Below are 18,445 nucleotides of genomic sequence, written 5' to 3'. Positions count from 1 at the left end.
CAAACTACTGAGAATTGATTCATCAAGTTTGGTTGTTTCAGGATGCCCAGAACCACGTAATTCCGGGACAGCTGGGGGAGTTTATCATCAAGCTGCAGTCGACGTACGTATTTTCGGTGAACGGCTTTCACGGCAACTCCAACCTGGGCTACCTTTGCATCCAGGGCAAGGCAGCGGATATCTACCATTGTGGTATGTTCTCAATTCCCATTATTCTCGCCTACATTCACCACAAAACACTTCCAACAGGTCTCATACCAACCCCGGCCAACAATCCGCCGCTCAGGCTGGTCAACAGCGTGCTTCCAGCGTACATCCTCAGTACCCTCTACCCAACGCCCCGAAACCTAACCCTGCACGAGCAGCGTGGCTGCCCGAACCGGGAAATGTTCTCGCTGGCCATCCAGATCAAAGCGCTCCCCGAGCAGAGCATCAAGCGTATCCGGATGTCGGCCGGCATCCAGTTGACTACGCTTCGGCACCACTCGACCCTTCCGCAGCACTCGTGGCTCACCCAGCTGCAGGACATGTTCGACGTGGTGGACTACCCCGTCCAGGGCTACACGCCGCTCGGGGTCATTACCGAGATGCACCTGCACCTGTGGGACTGTGCCATCGACTACCGGCCGCTGTACTTCCCGTACCGGGCGATCATCACCGTGAGCTCGTTCATGATCAGCAGCAACATTGCGGCGGAGTGTGCGGGCTTGACGTTGCGGTTTATTGCGGAAGATGCGACGCTCAGTTTGGCGCCGCAGATCGTTCCGGTGGCGGGAAGTGACGAGCCGAAGAAGAGCGCCAAGGAGGACAATAAGGTAAGGAAATAGACGAGTGGCTCGGAAAACTGACAGTCAGGCTGCCTTTGTGACGTGTATATTTTGACAGTTAAACAGTTTTCTGCCTTTTAATTTTCTGCCATTTGATGTTTTCTGCCGATCAATTTATTTCTGTTGAATATATTTTCTCCCGTGGCAGTGCGTGGCCGAATGGTTACGCTGTCCGCTTTGTAAGCGGATAATTCTGGGTTCGATTCCCATCTGCTCCAACCTTCCATCGGATGAGGAAGTAAAATGTCGGTCCCGGCCTTGGTTGTTAGGCCGTTAAGTCATTCCAGGTGTAGGAGTTGTCTCCATGCCATAAGTACAAACAACACACCAAACCAAGCCTACTCCGGTGGAATCGCTGGCGGCGGTTGGACTCGCAATCCAAAGGTCGTCAGTTCAAACACTGGGGTGGAAGGTTCCTTGGAGTAGAAAGAGGTTTGGGTGCTCTCCCCATTCAAGCCTTCGGACTCCTAGGTTCGAGCAGAAACTTGCAATAGAGACCACAAAAGACCCGGGGGTCGTTAATGTGGATGGTTTGATTTGACATTTTCTCCCATTTTTGAATTCTGCTATTGAAGTTTTCTGCCAAACCACTTTTTCTGAAGAATAAATTTTCTGCCTTTTTGTCTTTCTGCCTATATTTTTTTATCCCATAATTTTTCTGCATTTAACCCATTTTTCCTTTTATTAATTTTCTGCCAATTAAATTTCCTGTTTATTCACTCTTTCTGTTGATCAACTTTTTCTGCCGATTTTTTATTCCTGTTGCTTAGTCATTCTGCCGATTAAATGTTTTAACCTAAATAACTTTACCGCATTTAACCCTTTCTGCTGAATAATTTTTCTGCATTTTGATCATTGTCTGCCGGTGGATCAATTTTTACGAAAATTCTTCTTGAATTTTTTTTCTGTTTATTTAACCTTTCTGTTGATCAAATAATTCTGCCACTAGTTTCTCTGTATTTCCTTCCTGATCAATTTTTAGTGTCGATTACATATTCTTCTTTCAAACATTTCCAGCAATAAAAATATTGCATTTAAATCATGTTTCTGCCAAATAAGTTGTAATTTGCTGCTGGTTGAGTCATTCTGCCGAAAAAAAAAATACTGCCATTGAATTTTCATTTCATTGACACTTTTTGCTCGTCAACATTTGCTGCCGAAGAAAAGTTCGTCGGTTCAATGATTCTGCTTTTTGGCTGCTTGTTTCAATTTTCTATTCGATTCCATGTGCTTTTTTCTCACCTTGCCTATTTATCCTTCCTTCAAAATAAAATCCCTACTATTAATTTTTCTGTCTTTTAACTTTCTGCCAGTTGATTCCATCTGTGAAACATTTCTTGTCTTTTATTATTATTTTTTTCTTTCAGTTTTCTATTTATTGATCCTTTTTGGTGATATTTTTCTGTTATAGCAATTTTCCTGCCTTTTAAAAAATCCGCTTCTATTTTTCTGCTTTTCTGCTGACTCCCTTAGAATACAAAACTGCCTTTTGATCTTTTCTTCCTATTAACTTTTTCTGACTAATACATTCCAGGTCTTTTAATCAATTTTCTGTATTATGATCCTTTCTTCCAAATGAAATTCATGCATTTAAATCATTCTGCCTATCAATTTTATGACAAATAAGACATTATTTCTGTCGAAGAATTTCCAACGTTCTAATGATTCTGCCTTTAAGTTTTTTGTTTGGAGGTCGTCTACTGATTAAATTTTTCTGCCGAATAATTTTCTTGGAATATATTTACCGTTTTATCATACTTCCGTTCTTTTATTTTACTTATTGATTTTTCTTCGAATCATACACTACTCTGCCGAATATATTTCCGTATGTCATTTCATTTGACAGACGAACAAACGCATTTTGTTTTTACTCATGAGACTTCGACCACCAATGCAAACATACACCCAACAACCTCCGGAATTGTAACCCAGGCTTTCTTTCGCTCATTTAATACCAACAGATCACGGTGGTCCCGTCCAACGACCTGGTGTGCTTGGTAGAGCTGGGTCTGTTCGAGATATCGCTCCGGTTGAACGAGAAGGCGACCAGTTCGTTCCCCAAGTTCGACCTACGGACGGCCATCAACGATGTGCACGTGCGAACCTGTGCCGATTCCGGCCGGGCCCTAGCTCAGCTGATTGGCTATCTGGCCTCGGAGGGCGATCTGGTGGTGCAGGATGACGGATCGAGTGAGATCGGGGATGACACCAGTAGCGTTGGGGGGCTTCCGATGGGATCGGAACAGGAGGCGGATCTGTTGCCGGTTAAGCCGAGCCAGTCGGCGCCGGAAGTGACGCCGAAGCAGCAGCAACGGGTTAACACGTTGATGGCTGAGGCGATGGAGGAGAGCATGTCGTTGCAGAGTACGTTTAGTGACTCTTCGAGGGATGATCAGCTGCTGGCCGATGGGGAGGGCGTTGAGGTGTTCTTCTTTCCGGATGAGGATCAGAATCGGGCGGCGGCTAGGAAGAAGCTGGTCAACAACTTGGTGTCGGATCACAGCAATAAGAGGAGGTTCACGTCGGATGATGATTCGTTGAGCATCGATGAAGGATCGAGCGTTCCGTCTTCGTATCAGGACGATGATCACTACTTGAAGCAGCGGCCTTTTGACGATCGTTCCGAGGATACCGGATCGGTGAATACGGAGATGCGGGAGCTGCTCAACTTTGAGTGTTCGGTGATGGGAATGCAGAAGGAGCAGGAAGAAGATGAAGCTGTGGAAGCGCTGCCACAGGTGACCATGGATTTGGGTGATGTACGAAAGCACCCGACAAACGTGGACAATAAGGCCACATCAGGCGTGGCAAGAAAGGTCAGTTCCGACACGGATGAAGATTTCTGCTTCATTGCCGACGAGGAACGGCCTCACTGTAGCAACCAGGAAGTCCCGGTGCTGGAAGAACCCATCCGCATCGTGGATAATCACTTCAGTGTTCCATCGGGCAAGCCGGATCTTCTGCTGGCTCCACAAGGTTTCCCGATGGCCGTCACCCGCTACACAATTTGTGAGATGTCCGTGACGTGGCATCTGTACGGAGGTCACGACTTCCAAACCGAAGAAGATCGGAAGAAGCCCAAGGTGAAAAAGTCGGAACACAGTTTCGCCCATTTGCCAATGTCAGAAGCCTACAAGAGCGGTGTCAGCTACTCGAAGGGTTCACCAGCGGTCACGTTCGGTCCAGTAACCCAAAAGCAAACCTGGAAGAGCCGCGGAGGTCTCGAGCGCAAGCATGACGTCATGATGGAGGTGCAGATCAACAAGGTCAAGTTCTCGCACGAAGTGTACCCACCAAACGCGGAGCAGGCCTCCCGTCAGGTGCTACTCATCACGGAGCTGGAAATCTGGGACCGCCTCGCCATCTCGGACATCAAGAAATTCCTCTACCAATCCAGCGTGGGTCAACGCCCAAGTAAAGGCAACAACCACATGGTGGTCATCAAGGCGCTTCACCTCCGGCCAAATCCGGTTCTACCGGCCCAGGAATGCTGCCTTCGCATCTCGATCCTCCCAATCCGACTCAACATCGACCAAGACTCGCTCCTCTTCCTGGTCAACTTCTTCAACCTGCTCGGCGGTGGCGGTGATCTCAGCGAAACTACCGAAACAGGCAAGTACCAGCAACCCTCTAGTCGGGCCAGCCAATCTTCCACGACTCCCTCGCATCAACCTCCGGTCATGATGGTGGAACTTCCGGAAGCGGCACAAGAACTAGCCGCCCGCAAGCTCGTCTCCGAAAACCTAATGCTACTCATCGAAGAGGAGGAAAAGAACAAGGAAAACCCGCAGGACACCGGTACCGAAATGGGCGACGACTCGCCCCCGATCTACTTCCGGAACGTGATCTTCGGCCCGGATGTGCCCATCCGGATCGACTACCACGGCAAGCGGGTTGAACTGTCCCACGGACCGCTGGCCGGACTGTTGATGGGACTGGGCCAGCTGCAGTGCTCGGAGATCAAGCTGAAGAAGATCTCCTACCGGCACGGAATTCTGGGCGTTGACCGCCTGCTGAACTTCCTGCTGCAGGAGTGGCTCCAGGACATCAAGAAGAAGCAGCTGCCGAAGATTCTGGGCGGCGTCGGGCCGATGTACTCGCTGGTGCAACTATGTAAGATTACTTCTCTCAATGTCTATTTCTAGTAATACTAACATCTTGTATTGATTTTAGTCCAAGGTATCTGGGATCTGTTCTGGTTGCCGATCGAGCAGTACCAGAAGGACGGAAGGATCGTGCGGGGGCTGCAGCGCGGAGCGCAGAGCTTCACGGCTAGGACGGCACTGGCAGCGCTGGAGATTACCACCCGGATCATTCATTTGCTACAGGTGGGTGAATCGTATATTTCTCTTCTCTGTGCTTCGTTTTCATTACACTTGTTATTATGTACGATTAATGTACAGCATACACTCAACCCCCAGTGGTTGGTCACTTTTTCGTCTGTAACTTTGTAGTTTGAACCCCGTTGGTTGGTCAAAGTCAAACTAAAAAGTGACAAACTGTCACTTTTTACACGGGACTCACACTTACTATCATACCAAACGTTTGGTAGTGTGTGTGAGCTCCGTGTAAAGAGGGTGTTAAACTTAAAATTTATCCCCGTTCGTTTGACAACAATTCTGGCGTTTTTTTTTTAAAAGGTCCAATAAACCAAATTTTCAGTTTTTGCTTTTTGGGTGTTTTTTAATACCCCTGACTCATGGCGGTTTCAAAAACACCAAAAAAGCAAAAACTAAAAATTTGGTTTATTGGACCTTTAAAAAAAAAACTCCAGAATTGGTGTCAAACAATCGGGGTTTGAGTGTGTTTATCATTTTCATCAAGCTTCCCTGCACCGTGCGGTACACGCGGTTTACTTGCACCTCGGGTTTGCTTTGCGCCTGCTTTGTTCGGTTTACACCCGTACCCGACTCACACGAACCGAGGGTATTTTGGTTCATCGTACCAGCGCACCACGACACTCTCGGTTCGCCGCGTCGGTTTTGTGTCTGGCACTCACCCATGGCATGAATCCGGTATATGAGCCAAGGTGCTTCTCTCGTTACGAGCCGAGGTACGTGCCGTGGTACGCGCTGGCGGTACAAAACGGGTTCAATACCACGGCGCGTACCACGGCACGCTGAGTTCATGCCATGGGTGAGTGCCAGAAACAAAACCGATGGGGCGAGCCGAGAGTGTCGTGGTGCGCTGGTACGATGTACCAAGATACCAATACACAAATGGGTTCAGGCACGTACCGAAGCTAGAAAACCAAACCCGCGGTGTGCGTTGGCACTGGCGCATGGGAAGCTTGATTTTCATTGTTTTACGTATAAATGTAAACCGTTTTTTTTTTTAACAAAACAAGGCTTTGACGAATTTTCAATTGTCGTCGACGTGTCACTCAAACTACGGTGCTATGAGGCTTGAGAAAAACTGCTTGTAAAATGTCATGAACTCCCGAAAGAAAAAAAAAATTAGTCTCTTTCGGTGCCTTCTAACTAAGGTCAGCTTTGGAAAAATCTTCAACGAGAGTGATTCACTTTTCAATCACTGAGAGAGAGATAAAAAAACTAAGTCTTTTTTTCAATCTTGCGTAAAATATCGGTGAATTCGACCTCACAAATTATTATTATAAAATGTACATCTCTCGACAAAGAAAAATAGAGTGAAGGGACATTTTTGAAGATGATTTTCCAATTGGAATTTTTGAAGTTACAACTGCAACCAAATTTTTTTTTGGGACTATAGAATACTCACGATTTTCCGGTTTCCGGTTTTATTGGTTGACCATGAAAAGTGATCGCATGTGAAAAAAAGACACGGAATCCCCCAGTCAGCGATGAAAACAATACCATGAAAAGAGTTTTACTGAGAGGGCTTTCGAAAGAGACCAAACCTTTCTTCTATCTTGCTCGAAATATCAGTGGGGGAGCATCCTTTATTACGTAACTCAAAGTTTGAATTTTGAAAATCTAAAAATCTTTGCCCGAGCTGTAACAAAAGTCGTGGATTAATTATCGGTAAACCATTAACAGACCCTCACGCTAACAGAGATTCTAGCCTTATTTAAAAATTCAAATATTTGAAATTACAAAATTCAATGATTCAAAAGATTGGAAATTTCAATATTTGAAAATTCAAAACTTCGAAAATACAAAAAATTTAAAGATCCAAAAATTCAATAATTGAAAAATTTGAAAATTTACAAATTTTAAAATTCAAGAATTTAAAAATTCAAATTGAAAATTAAAAAAATCTAAAATGTAAATATTTATAATCCAACAATTCAAATATCCAATAATTCCACAAATTTCAATTTCAAAAATTAGAAATTAATAATTTGAAATTTTAATAATTCTGAAATTTGAAATTTCAAACTTTGAAACACCAAAAAATAAGAAATTAAAAAATCTAAAACTCATAAATACGATAATTTTAAAATTCAAAAATGCAGACATTTTAAAACCCAAAAATTAATAAAATTAAGATTCAATGATTTATAAATTATTCAATATGAAAATTCCATAATTCCAAAATTTTAGATTCCATTACTTGGAAACATCAGAAATTCTAAAATGCAGTAATTTTAAAGGAAAAAATAAAAAAAAATCCAAATTTGCCTGTTCAAAAATCAAATCATGCAAAAATTCAAAAAAATCGTTTTTTTTTATTCAAAAAGCTAAAACTTAAAAAATTTAGTAACCCAAAAATAAAAAAAAGTTGTAACTTTAAAAATTCGTAACTTTACAATTCAAAAATAAATAAATCCGAATTTCCTGTTAATACAATTTTAAATTCCAAACTAAAAAAAACTCAGTGATCCAAAAATTCCTGAAATGAACAGCAAATTTAATTATGGAAAGAAAAACTTGAAAAAAAAATTTACAATGGCCTAAATAAAAAAAATGCAAATATTTGAAAATTCGAAAATAAGCAAATACATAAGTTTGTCGATGGTGCTTAGCCTTTGACCTCAGTTGGACTGGGTTCGATCCCAGACGGTTCCGATGGCATTTTTCGAGACGAGATTTGTCTGATCACGCCTTCCGTTGGACGGGGAAGTAAATGCTGGCCCCGGTCTAACGAAGATGTTAGGTCGTTAGCTCAGTCCAGATCGTCTCCCTGGGCCCTGTCTCGGTAGAGTCTCTAGTAAGCAGTTGGACTCACAATCCAAAGGTCGTCAGTTCGAATCGATTTTTTGTGAAAATAAATAAGAGACAAATCTGAACATGTTTCTGAAATATGTTTTCTTTCTTTCAAATTCCTTTTCTCAGATTACCGCCGAAACCGCGTACGACATGGTATCGCCAGGCCCATCGGTTCGCCGCGGCCGAGGCAACAAGAAGGGCAAGCGGAAGCGGCTGCACCCTCCGCAGGACATCCGCGAGGGCATGACCAACGCCATTCAGATCGTGCGGGAGGTTTGTACACGACTTGAACTTAGTCTAGAAAATCAAAGGTTTAATTAAATTTGTGACATTTTTTTAGGGCATCTCCGAGACCGCCCACAACCTGGTCGAGCTGACCGCCCTCGAGCACGACCAGAAGGGCTACACGGGGGCGGTGGGGGCCGTGATGCGCCAGATTCCGCCGATTGTGGTGCAACCGATCGTGCTGGCCACGCAAGCCACCAGCAACGTGCTGGGCGGCGTCAAGAACCAGCTGGTGCCGGACGCGAGGGCTGAGGCGCGGGAAAAGTACAAGGACGACGTGGAGTGAGTCAGCTTGGTTGTTTTGTGGTAGATTTGTTTTGTGTGTTTTTTGTTTGGTTTTCTTGTAGAAGAAGGACGAATTTTAAGTTGCGATTTTTTTTTGTCACAGCCCGAATTCGATCGCGGTGTGGGGACAGCAATCATATTTTACTAGCCGTAATAACAAGAATGTAAGCATGTGATAAAGAAACAATTTTCTACGTGAGTTGGTGGCTTGGAATTTTCGGCAACTACGACTCGCAAAAATTTAATCTTGAATTGTACCGTTTTGGAGGAACATTTTGAGAAGAAAAAAAGAACGACAAAATCGCACCAATTAGTAAGCCAATATGATAGACGATTAATCTCTCTCTCTCTTTACTACGAAATGCCTTTCCCAAAAGGCAACTCTTAACAAGATTTGTTCATGCTGCTATTATATAGAATTACTCTTATTCATTGTAGTGTAAAACTATATTACGAGCATCCATATTTCCTATAGGAACTAATATTACGAAAAACAAAATAACTCTTAAATTTTGTCTAAGAAGCAGAACAGCGAGAAATCGGGCAGTTCTAAACGAGAAAGGAAAGTCAGTCAGTGATTGAACTTTGATTTTTGCCTAACTATTATCAGCACACACTTTATTGATTTTACAGTGCAAAGATGATCGTTTCTTAATGGATGAAAAAAAAAAAAACTTGTGAAAGCTAGAGAGCGTGAACGTGAGATGAGAAACTATTAAAGTTTAAAATTATTCAGCAACAATTTGTATTTTCATAGAGTTGGAAAGGCTCGCGAGCTGCGCGAGTGCTTTCCGGAGGAAATAAAAATAAAGCAAAAATCTTTCTCCCCGGGAGAATGATTCTATATACTTCAAACGCTCATCCTCGTTGTTTGTCGCTGTTGTAAGTTGTGAAAACGTCCCTCCTCCTCTCAGTACGGTGAATTGCAGCAGCAGTTGACGATCAGCTGGTGCTCGTAGCACGAGTTGGCGTACAGAAAGCTGCAGTCCTCCTGGTAGCCGCAGCCGCCGTAGCCACCGAGGCCTGAAAGGAAGAAAGTAAGGAGATCAATGTGGGTAAGGTAACTTATTCAGCTTCAGCTTAAATTGAGCTAACTGAAATTTAAGATTGGTTTTTCGCCCTTCTGAGTACAGTGGACTCTCTCGTTGTCGATATTGAAGGTCTCGAGAGCGGGAGTTATCAAATTATAGAACAAAAATCAAAGCAATCTATTTGAAGGGACTGACAAATTTATTGACAGCTGGTGCAATATTGATATCGAGAAAATTGATAGCCAGAGAGTCCACTGTATTTCTCTTAATATATAACATTTAATTTGTATTTTTAGATGTGCTGCTCCATTCAAGGTGGTATTCAACTTCAAGGAACTATTTTTTTTACAGACGCACAGACTTAAATCTCATTTAATGGTCAATTTGAGTGATCTAAAATTCACTATGGCAAATTTTAAATTCATCACCATGTTTGGAAAAGTGTCCCATATGCAAACACAACAAGCTGAAAAAATCGCAAGCCAAGTGTATGCCACACGTAATGCAACGGGTTAAGTTTTCGCGCAAAAACTGCATTTTCTCCAATTTTTTGAACATGTTCTGGCATATTTTCAGTTTTTTTTAAAAGCACACAAATTTGAACCAACCATCATGCATCCACCATGCACTAATAACTCAAAAGTCATGAAAATGCATATGGGATAGTTATGCGCTAGTTTGATCGCATTTAACAATTATTTGAAAAATAGTGCACGAACAGTAAAACAACTAGATGGCTTTCTTGGGGAGTGATTCCTGGTATTTTATGTAAATGATCAATGATTTATGTCTGTTTGTCGGTGTTTTGCTATTTTAATTATTAAACATGATGTAATTAAAAAGTGAAATGCGGGATTTTTTTTACAGATTTATTTGAAAAAATATTTTTTAATTTTCGAATTGATTCACTAACACTAGGGTGTTCCAAATCCTCGGGGAAACGGCGCGCGGAAATGGCCAATTTTGGAGGCTAATTACTTTTTAGCAAAAAATCCCAAAAAATATGGTGTTTTTGGAAAAAAAAACAAATTTAAAGAAGATATTTGTTCCGAAAATGGTTAAGAATTAAATAGTTATTGCGCCTTCCATAGGTATAAAAACTGAAACAGTTGCTTTTCTCCATACATTTTGAAGATTTTCCCATACAAACTTCAAGCGATTAGAGGGAGGGGATCTCGTGGTCAGAATGAGCTCAAATTTGAAATGTAGCCTTGTGATGTGCCCTTCTTTGATTTAGCCCCGAGGAAGGCCGGATCTGGACCACCCTATCTAACATTCAATATTTTTTTTCGAGTTTTTTTGTTTTTTCCTTGGTTTTTCCCGTGTCCACCCGAGCAGGTGGAAATAACTGCAAAAGTTCAAGTTCTGTTATTATTAGGAGGCCAGGATTTGTTATTTAAACCCAGATTAACTGTTAAAATGGCACAACATAATAACAGAAGCTTGTTCGATAAATAACTCTTTCGGTTATTAAAAAATATTACAGGAAAATCCGATAACAGAGAAAAAAATTTACCCGATTAATCGATTTGGTATTGGTGAGATATGTTTTTTGAAATGCTGAATAAAACCAGTAAACATTGTCCAGGAAAACTAACCAAATGAGCCAAAAATTAAAACTCAAATGCCTAGCAATGTAAGACATAATAATATGTTTCACTATGGACACTATCAAATTTTTCGAACAAATTATTGCCTTCCTTGTAGGGGTATTAAAAATGAATCTTTCAAATTTTTAACTTATTTTAAAAGATTTGGTCCATTTGAATACAACAACGTTTCCCCACGTGAATGTTACTTGCCGTCAACCCGCGTGGAGTTTATTTGCCGTCATGATAAGTGTAAAACTTCCAAACATCTCAGAATCCTCCCTGCGGTAAACACAACGCAGTAGGGCTGGCCGCTTTAATTTTTGTAATACATTTTCGGGTGTTCTCGGGATGTACTGCAATTATTAAAAATGACAAGAAAAGTGCTTGGGGCGTAATCTAATCACAGGACTTTCCAGCATGCTTTCACCGGACTGGCTGCGAATGTGTAAGATTAGATTAAATTAGATAAGATAAGAGTAGATAATCGTTTTCAAAGTTTCAAATAAGAATTAAGGTTTTTTTTTGCAAACATTTACATTGAAATTCTATAGCACCCTAACCAACATTACAAACTATTTTTTATGATGATCTATAAATTGAACATTGAAGGGGACATTCCAAAGTATAACCACAGACAGGCTGTGGTATAACCCTATCTCAATGGATGCAAGGTTTTGTAAGTTTTTCTAAGGTTTTCAGGTGGCTCAGGTGATTCGATTATCCAAAGTAAAACTTTTGCGTTGACTTTGGATAATCTAGTTTGAGCTGTAAATTGTATAAAAAATAACTCACCATTTCCTCCGAATCCTCCCCCAAACCCGCCACCGCCGCCCCCATGACCGTAACCACCTCCGTTGGCCGTTCCGCAGCAGCATCCGTCGTGGAACACCTTAAAGTCGCAATAGCTGTACACGGAGGCATCGCACAGCGGACATCCGGGTAGGGCACGTCGTTGAGGTAGCAACAGGACCGCTGCTGGAGCAGGTGCCGCGATCGACAATGGCACTGGAATTGGCGCAGGTCGGAGGGTGTCCAGGACACGTGTGACCAGTTTGAGGGTTGGATCTTCTGGGGTGTCTTTGCTGGTGGCGGGACTGTCCATTTGGGGTTTCTTGTTTTTGTCGTCGGAGGTGGCGGGAGTGTCGGCGGCGGTCATGGTGGCCGGGGCATCAGCCAGTGGTTGTGGGAGGATGATCTGCTGGAAGGCGGGGGATTGGAGCACTTTCACTGGAAGGGAATAAAATTACGTTAGTTTTGAATGTTTTTCAAAATATGAGTTTTTTTAAGGCTCATTTGAAGCTTAAATATTTTTAGTCAGGTTGCAGGAAGGGTTTTTTTCTGATAGACTTTGTGTTTTCAGTCAAGTTGTGTGTTAAGATTAGGACAATCCAGAAAATAAAATAGTTGCGCGTATTACCCATTTTACAGTCATGCCTCGTTTTAGCACCGCATATGGGGGATGCAAAACAGAGGCGTGCATAACTGAGGCACAGAGCTTGTGGGATTTTAGTTATATGTGAGACATTGGCTATAATCCTATGAGACATCAACCAAACATTAAACAATTATAGTGTTTTAGAATCGGGATGATGTCAGTTATCCATTGCAATGATAATTACATGAAAATTTTCACAAAAATACGGATCCACAGGTGTGTATCGTTCTTCTTGCGATAAGACTCCGCCTTCTGGGTCTCCTAAGTGGGAAGGTATGGCACGGGGAGAGGGCACCGGATACCTTTATTTACACTAAGATTTTTTTTGCTTCCACCTCGGGATTCGAACAGATTGTGAGTCCAGCGCGCGGTTTGATTGATCCACACAGGCAGAGGTATTTTCCCAGTATTTTGAAAATCATTTTTTTCTCGGAAAAAAACATCAAAATTATTGATTTTGCTATATGGTTATCAAATGACCGGGTTATTTCATACCGTCATCTGGGGTGAAACGGGACACATGGGGCAAATTGGGACAGCTATTTTAGCTTTGTCACTGTACAATTTTTGGATATTTTTTATTAGTTTCGGATAGAACAGACACAGAACATGTAAAAAAATGCATCGTTTTCCAAATTTCAAGCTTTTAAGTGCTCTAAAAAGTGCTGTCCCTAATCAGACTGTAGTCCCGTTTCGCCCCAGTTGACGGTACACGGAGTTGACGGTTTTTTTTTAAATACTCAAAATTTTCACAAAACTTCGTATTTTCTGAAAAAATACTCAAAATTTCAGTTTTTTACAATATGATTTACAAATGATCGGGATTTCTTATACATTTTGATAGTTATAATATTTTTTTAGTGAAATACTCAAAATACTCGCAAAATAACGTATTTTCGAAAAAATACTAGAAATTTATTTTTTGTACAGTAAAGGTAAGGCAACCAACTATACGGATGTTCAACCCTATTCGCGGATTTTTTACTGGCCGGATTTTTGTGCGGATGTTTTTGTATAATACGGATTTGTACGGAATTTTAATGCTGATAATAACAACTTTTTTTAAATTCAATTGCTTTTTTGATTTTGCCAAAGCTTTTAATTAACTGTCAGTTTGATTTTATAAGGATAATATGAATAGTTTTCCGGGTTTGCCTCAGTTCAAATTTGATTATCAACAATTGTTCTTTTCAAATTCCTTGCAAACTATATACAAGAAAAGATTCAAAGACTTTCTGAAGCTCGTGAAAACCTGTAAAAATTTGGATTTACAAATGTTTTCGTGATAACACTAGATTTTCGTAAAAGCAAATTTGACATTTCGTAACGTAACGTTTATCAGCACCTAAAAGGACCTAATAAAAATAAGTTAACCCCTTCTCGCCCAGAGCAAAATCGATTTTTTTACGTTTTTCCACATTACTCGTAATTGGATCGACCAAATTGGATGAAATTTTAATGGTTATTAGTTAACATTCTATATTAACTAATGCAGGTTGAACCAGGTTGAAAAAAATGAAGGATTGCGGAGAAATTGAATTTTGAAGCCAAAAATTAGTGGTGCTCTGGAGTAACCATGGGCGTTAGAGGGTTAAGAAAAAAAAAAAAAAAAACGTTTATCAACAAAATGAAAGATTTGATTCAGCAGATCGCTGTATATTTTGTGATTGTTGGTCGCCTTAAATATAGGCTAATGTATTTTTTGTGAAATACTAAAAAAAAATCACAAAACTACGTCTTTTTGAAAAAATCACTAAAATTTCAATTTTCATTATATGGCTATCATATAATCGGATTTTTGTTTGTGAAATACTGAAGTTTTTAGGTTTTTCTTTTAAATATGTAGTTTTTTCTTTTACTATCGGATTGTTTGAAAAAATCCCGACCATTTGACCCATGGTGCAAAAATTTAAATTTTAAGTATTTTTTCGAAAATACGTAATTTTGTGATTTTGTTTTACTATTTTCAAACAATTGTTTTATAACTTTCAAAATGTATGAAAAATCACAATTATTTGATACCCTTATTGTAAAAAAGCTGAAACTTTGAGATTTTTTTCTGAAAATACGTAACTTTGTGATTTTTTTAATATTTTCAAAAAAATGTTTTATAACTTTCGAAATGTATGAAAAATTCCCGATCATTTGATACCCAGGTAGGTTGTTAAGGGAAAAAATAAGAAAAGATATTTTTTTCAAAATTAAATAAAGTTTGAACAATACTTGCAAAGATCTGAAATTCTTATCTCTAAAAATCCTTCTGCCGATATCAAGGCAAATTGGTTCGACTTTCAATCTAAAAATAATTCTCCGTAAAATTTTTTAATCCGTCGCATAAAATATTTTCAAAATTTCAAATCAAGCCTAACATTTCAAAAGAGATATAAACTAAAATTTTGACCAATTCAAAATGTTAAATGTGTGAAATTTAGTCTAGCATTTTTTGTGATTTACAATAAGCGATTAAAAAATTCCTTCAAACTTGCTTTGGTATTTGTAAAAGGTAAAACATTAAATAAACATTTACTCGATCAAATTGATTTGTTATATTTTTTGATTAATCTCATGGTTACACGTAAACGTGGAAAGTTGTGGTATTCTTCTATTGAAATTGTTGAATTTCGAAGCCCAATCTTGGTTGTAAATTTGGTTGTAAAAATAGAAAAAATCGTGTATAATTGAGCTTTTTTTTTTTAAAGAAAGTTAGAATACAGGAAGTTTAGCGTAACTGATAGATTTTAAAACAATTTCCTTAGAGTGATTTGTTTCTCGAAAATGTTCAATAACACCGTATCGGTGCCGTGTGGAGAATGCACACGATTAAAATATCAACGCATTCATAAACCGTAGCCACGATGAATCAAACTAATGGGCTTTCAATGGTCACGTTTTAGATGCTACGTGTGATAAATCTGAAGATTCTTTAGGGGTAATTTAAGAATTGTTGGACTATGGACAATGTTTTTTTTTCTTCTGAAATGATTTTGAACTAATTTTCAATAGTTTTTTTTTTTAATTTTCTAAGCATTTTTCTATCTTTTACCCAACAGTTGACAAATTACTCTACCACTGTTAAACCTGTTTTCCGTCTAGATTTTTCGGACATTCACCAATTTATTGGCCATCAAACGGCCAACCGGTGTAGGCGTTGATGACTTTGGTGGACGTTCAATCACCGCATTTCGGAACCGGTCGGAAAAGAAAGGAAACCATTTAAACGTATCGTCGCGAATGGCACGTCACGCACGTGACGAATATCCGCGGTCACTGTCGTCAGAGGACAGACTTGCATGCGATTAACGCATATCAGTTGACCAAGAAAAAAATATGTTTTTTTTTTCTTTTTTGTGCAGTCGTCAAAAGTTTAAAGACAAAAAAGATGGATTTGTGCAGGCTGTGGGTCGAGGATTACCGATATTATCTATCGTCGGAACTGTTGCGTCAGTCAGGCTGATAGCGATAAGCAGGAGCAGGGTAGCGTGGCCAAGTCGCAGCTGGTGGGTCATCTTGGATTTGGGTTGTGACGGCCGGTGATGACGGTGGGATGAAGAGATTCGAGCTTTTCGTGAGTCGAGCTCTAGCTGCAAGTTGGAGAGAAAGTCAATTTAAATAAATAAAATTAGTTTTCAAAGCTTGAAAAAAAGTGTATTTAATATGAGGAATTCATAAAAGGATAAAATTCATGAAATAAGATTTTAATTCTCATGTCTCGCTTACTTTTTCAAAAGGTGCTATACACATAGAAAACCCATGGCGCATTGGTGGTTTTGAAAAAGTACTCTAGATGTTTTGTTTGTTCTACTTTCCTTGATCAGAATGTCATTTTGGGTTTTACGAGAAGCAATACAAGACGATGTAACATTTTGAACATGATCGTGCATTTTGGGCTAATTTGATCTTTCAATGCCTAACCTTTTGAACTTCACAGATTCCCAATATTCGATTTCATTCCTGAGAAATTCAACAAAAAAACGTAAAAACTCCGTGCAGTTTGGTCAATCTTCATATGAAATCTAGTTTTGATTTATTCAGGGTGAAAACAAAAAAACTCGTTTTTCTCAAAATGTAAAAAACGACTTACGGCAATGTTTGTGTTTTGTATATGTTCCCAAAAATCGTTGACACGAATGTTGTTTTGTTCAGGCTAGTTTCACTGTTTTTTTACTTTTTAGTACGCTCAAATTGCTGAGATCAGGGGGCACATAAACAACTTATTATTTTTTTCTTTGGGGGCGGAAAATACTAGTAAAAAAAACTAAATTTCAAATTTCAAGCTTAATTTTCATAATTTCGTAAAAAAAAATATCACAATGTGCTTTGTACATCATCACAGTTATGTTTCTATAAAAAATAGCAAAAGATCAATGAATTTGAGCAATTTTCAACAAAATCGGCAAATTTCGTGCATTTATTATTTTTTTATTTTTTTTGTTTGGCTTAAACTTTTTGGAGGCCTTCCCTATGACCAAAGAAGATTTGATGTTATTGGTATACCCATACAAGGCTCCATCAAATTTTGGCAGCTGTCCATACAAAAGATTATGGACGTAAATATTCGAAAATCTCTTGTTGCTGAAATACAGCAAATAAAAGAATAAGAAACAAGACAATTTAAGTTATTCTAGTCGCACCCAAACAGTCTTTTATGGTCTAGTACCATAGCCCAGAAAATAATGGTACTATTTTCAATGTTAAATTAAACAGTTGTAAATTGTTTTGATCTTTTCGAAAAAAATATATTTCAAATTTTGAAATCAACTTTAACATTTTTAAAAGTCGTAATATTGAATATTTCTAGAGTTTTTTCTGAAACGGTCTTATACCTCTAAAAAATAATCATAAATCGGCACCAATTTTTTTATGTATACTTTTTTCCGTGCACCATTTTTTCTCATCAATACCTACAACTTATATACCACGTACCATTTTTGTATGACGGTTGCCAAAATATTGAGCCTTGTTTATAAATAAAATCTATTTCCAGTTTGAATGGAGTTGAATGGAAATATTTTTTTTAGGCTTTTACGTCGTCTATCCATCTGTGGTCCCAAAATTCAAAACTTGTTCAAATTATAAAGCACAGTGTATTCTGAATAGTTCACAATCGATTTTAAAAGTTTTTTCAATGCAAGGTTCCAAAACAAAAAAAAAGCATTTTCCTAATGTATTTTTAATAAACTAGTACTCCTTTTACAATTTTCGCGGTTTCAATCTCGGCTGTGAAATGTGGCTTTAAATGGCGTGAAATTCAAAATAATGTATTGTCAAAATGCTCCTCATTGTATTTAAAGATTGTTTTTTTTTTAATTCAGACAATCCACAAGATCAGTGCGTGGCCGAATGGTTACGCTGTCCGCTTTGTAAGCGGATGATTCTGGGTTCGATTCCCATCTGCTCCAACCTTCCATCGGATGAGGAAGTAAAATGTCTGTCCCGGCCTTGGTTGTTAGGCCGTTAAGTCATTCCAGGTGTAGGAGTCGTCTCCATGCCATAAGTACAAACAACATACCAAACCAAGCCTACTCCGGTGGAATCGCTGGCGGCGGTTGGACTCGCAATCCAAAGGTCGTCAGTTCAAATACTGGGGTGGAAGGTTCCTTGGAGTAGAAAGAAGTTTGGGTGCTCTCTCCATTCAAGCCTTCGGACTCCTAGGTTCGAGCAGAAACTTGTAATAGAGACCACAAAAGACCCGGGGGTCGTTAATGTGGATGGTTTGATTTTTTTTATGTGTTTTGATGTTAAGTTAATCTAACAATTTAAATGTGAAAATGAGTTGGGTTATTGATAGGTTGGTAAATTCGTTCAATGTTTAGAATATAAAAATGATAAATTTGGATTAAATTTTCTCAAATACACTTAA

The 18,445-nt window shown here is 39.4% G+C and overlaps 2 protein-coding genes across 6 annotated transcripts in view; one reads left to right on the top strand and one right to left on the bottom strand.

Moving 5' to 3' along the window:
* LOC120424028 (autophagy-related protein 2 homolog B) overlaps positions 1-9,334 on the top strand; it is a 76,252-nt gene extending 66,918 nt beyond the window's left edge. For all 5 annotated transcript variants that reach the window (XM_039588051.2, XM_039588049.2, XM_039588050.2 and 2 more), the window contains 6 exons: positions 42-192; positions 250-815; positions 2,789-4,940; positions 5,001-5,155; positions 8,084-8,230; positions 8,298-9,334. In XM_039588051.2, the coding sequence (XP_039443985.1) occupies positions 42-192; positions 250-815; positions 2,789-4,940; positions 5,001-5,155; positions 8,084-8,230; positions 8,298-8,528 (3,402 nt within the window). In that variant the 3' untranslated portion in view covers positions 8,529-9,334. The remainder of the gene's footprint in view (positions 1-41; positions 193-249; positions 816-2,788; positions 4,941-5,000; positions 5,156-8,083; positions 8,231-8,297) is intronic.
* On the bottom strand, positions 9,106-16,132 carry LOC120424031 (uncharacterized). The gene is made up of 3 exons (XM_039588053.2): positions 15,998-16,132; positions 11,943-12,377; positions 9,106-9,550 (listed from the first exon to the last, which is right to left on the bottom strand). The coding sequence occupies exons 1-3, from the start codon at positions 16,089-16,091 to the stop codon at positions 9,438-9,440; spliced, it is 642 nt and encodes a 213-aa protein (XP_039443987.1). The 5' UTR covers positions 16,092-16,132; the 3' UTR covers positions 9,106-9,437.
* Between the last annotated feature and the right edge of the window lie 2,313 nt (positions 16,133-18,445).

The sequence above is a fragment of the Culex pipiens genome, chromosome 1 (assembly GCF_016801865.2).
Source record: "Culex pipiens pallens isolate TS chromosome 1, TS_CPP_V2, whole genome shotgun sequence".
Classification (NCBI taxonomy): Eukaryota; Metazoa; Arthropoda; class Insecta; order Diptera; family Culicidae; genus Culex; species Culex pipiens.
This window is presented reverse-complemented; position numbering and strand designations above follow the sequence as displayed.

Bases quoted from the DNA above. Each gene is read 5' to 3' on its own strand.
- LOC120424031 (XM_039588053.2), bottom strand. From the start codon at position 16,091: ATGACCCACCAGCTGCGACTTGGCCACGCTACCCTGCTCCTGCTTATC. The intron at 12,378-15,997 runs GTAATCCTCGAC...ATTCCCTTCCAG, and splicing joins TCCGACGATAGATAATATCG to TGAAAGTGCTCCAATCCCCC. The intron at 9,551-11,942 runs GTGAGTTATTTT...TCTTCCTTTCAG, and splicing joins GGGAGGATTCGGAGGAAATG to GCCTCGGTGGCTACGGCGGC.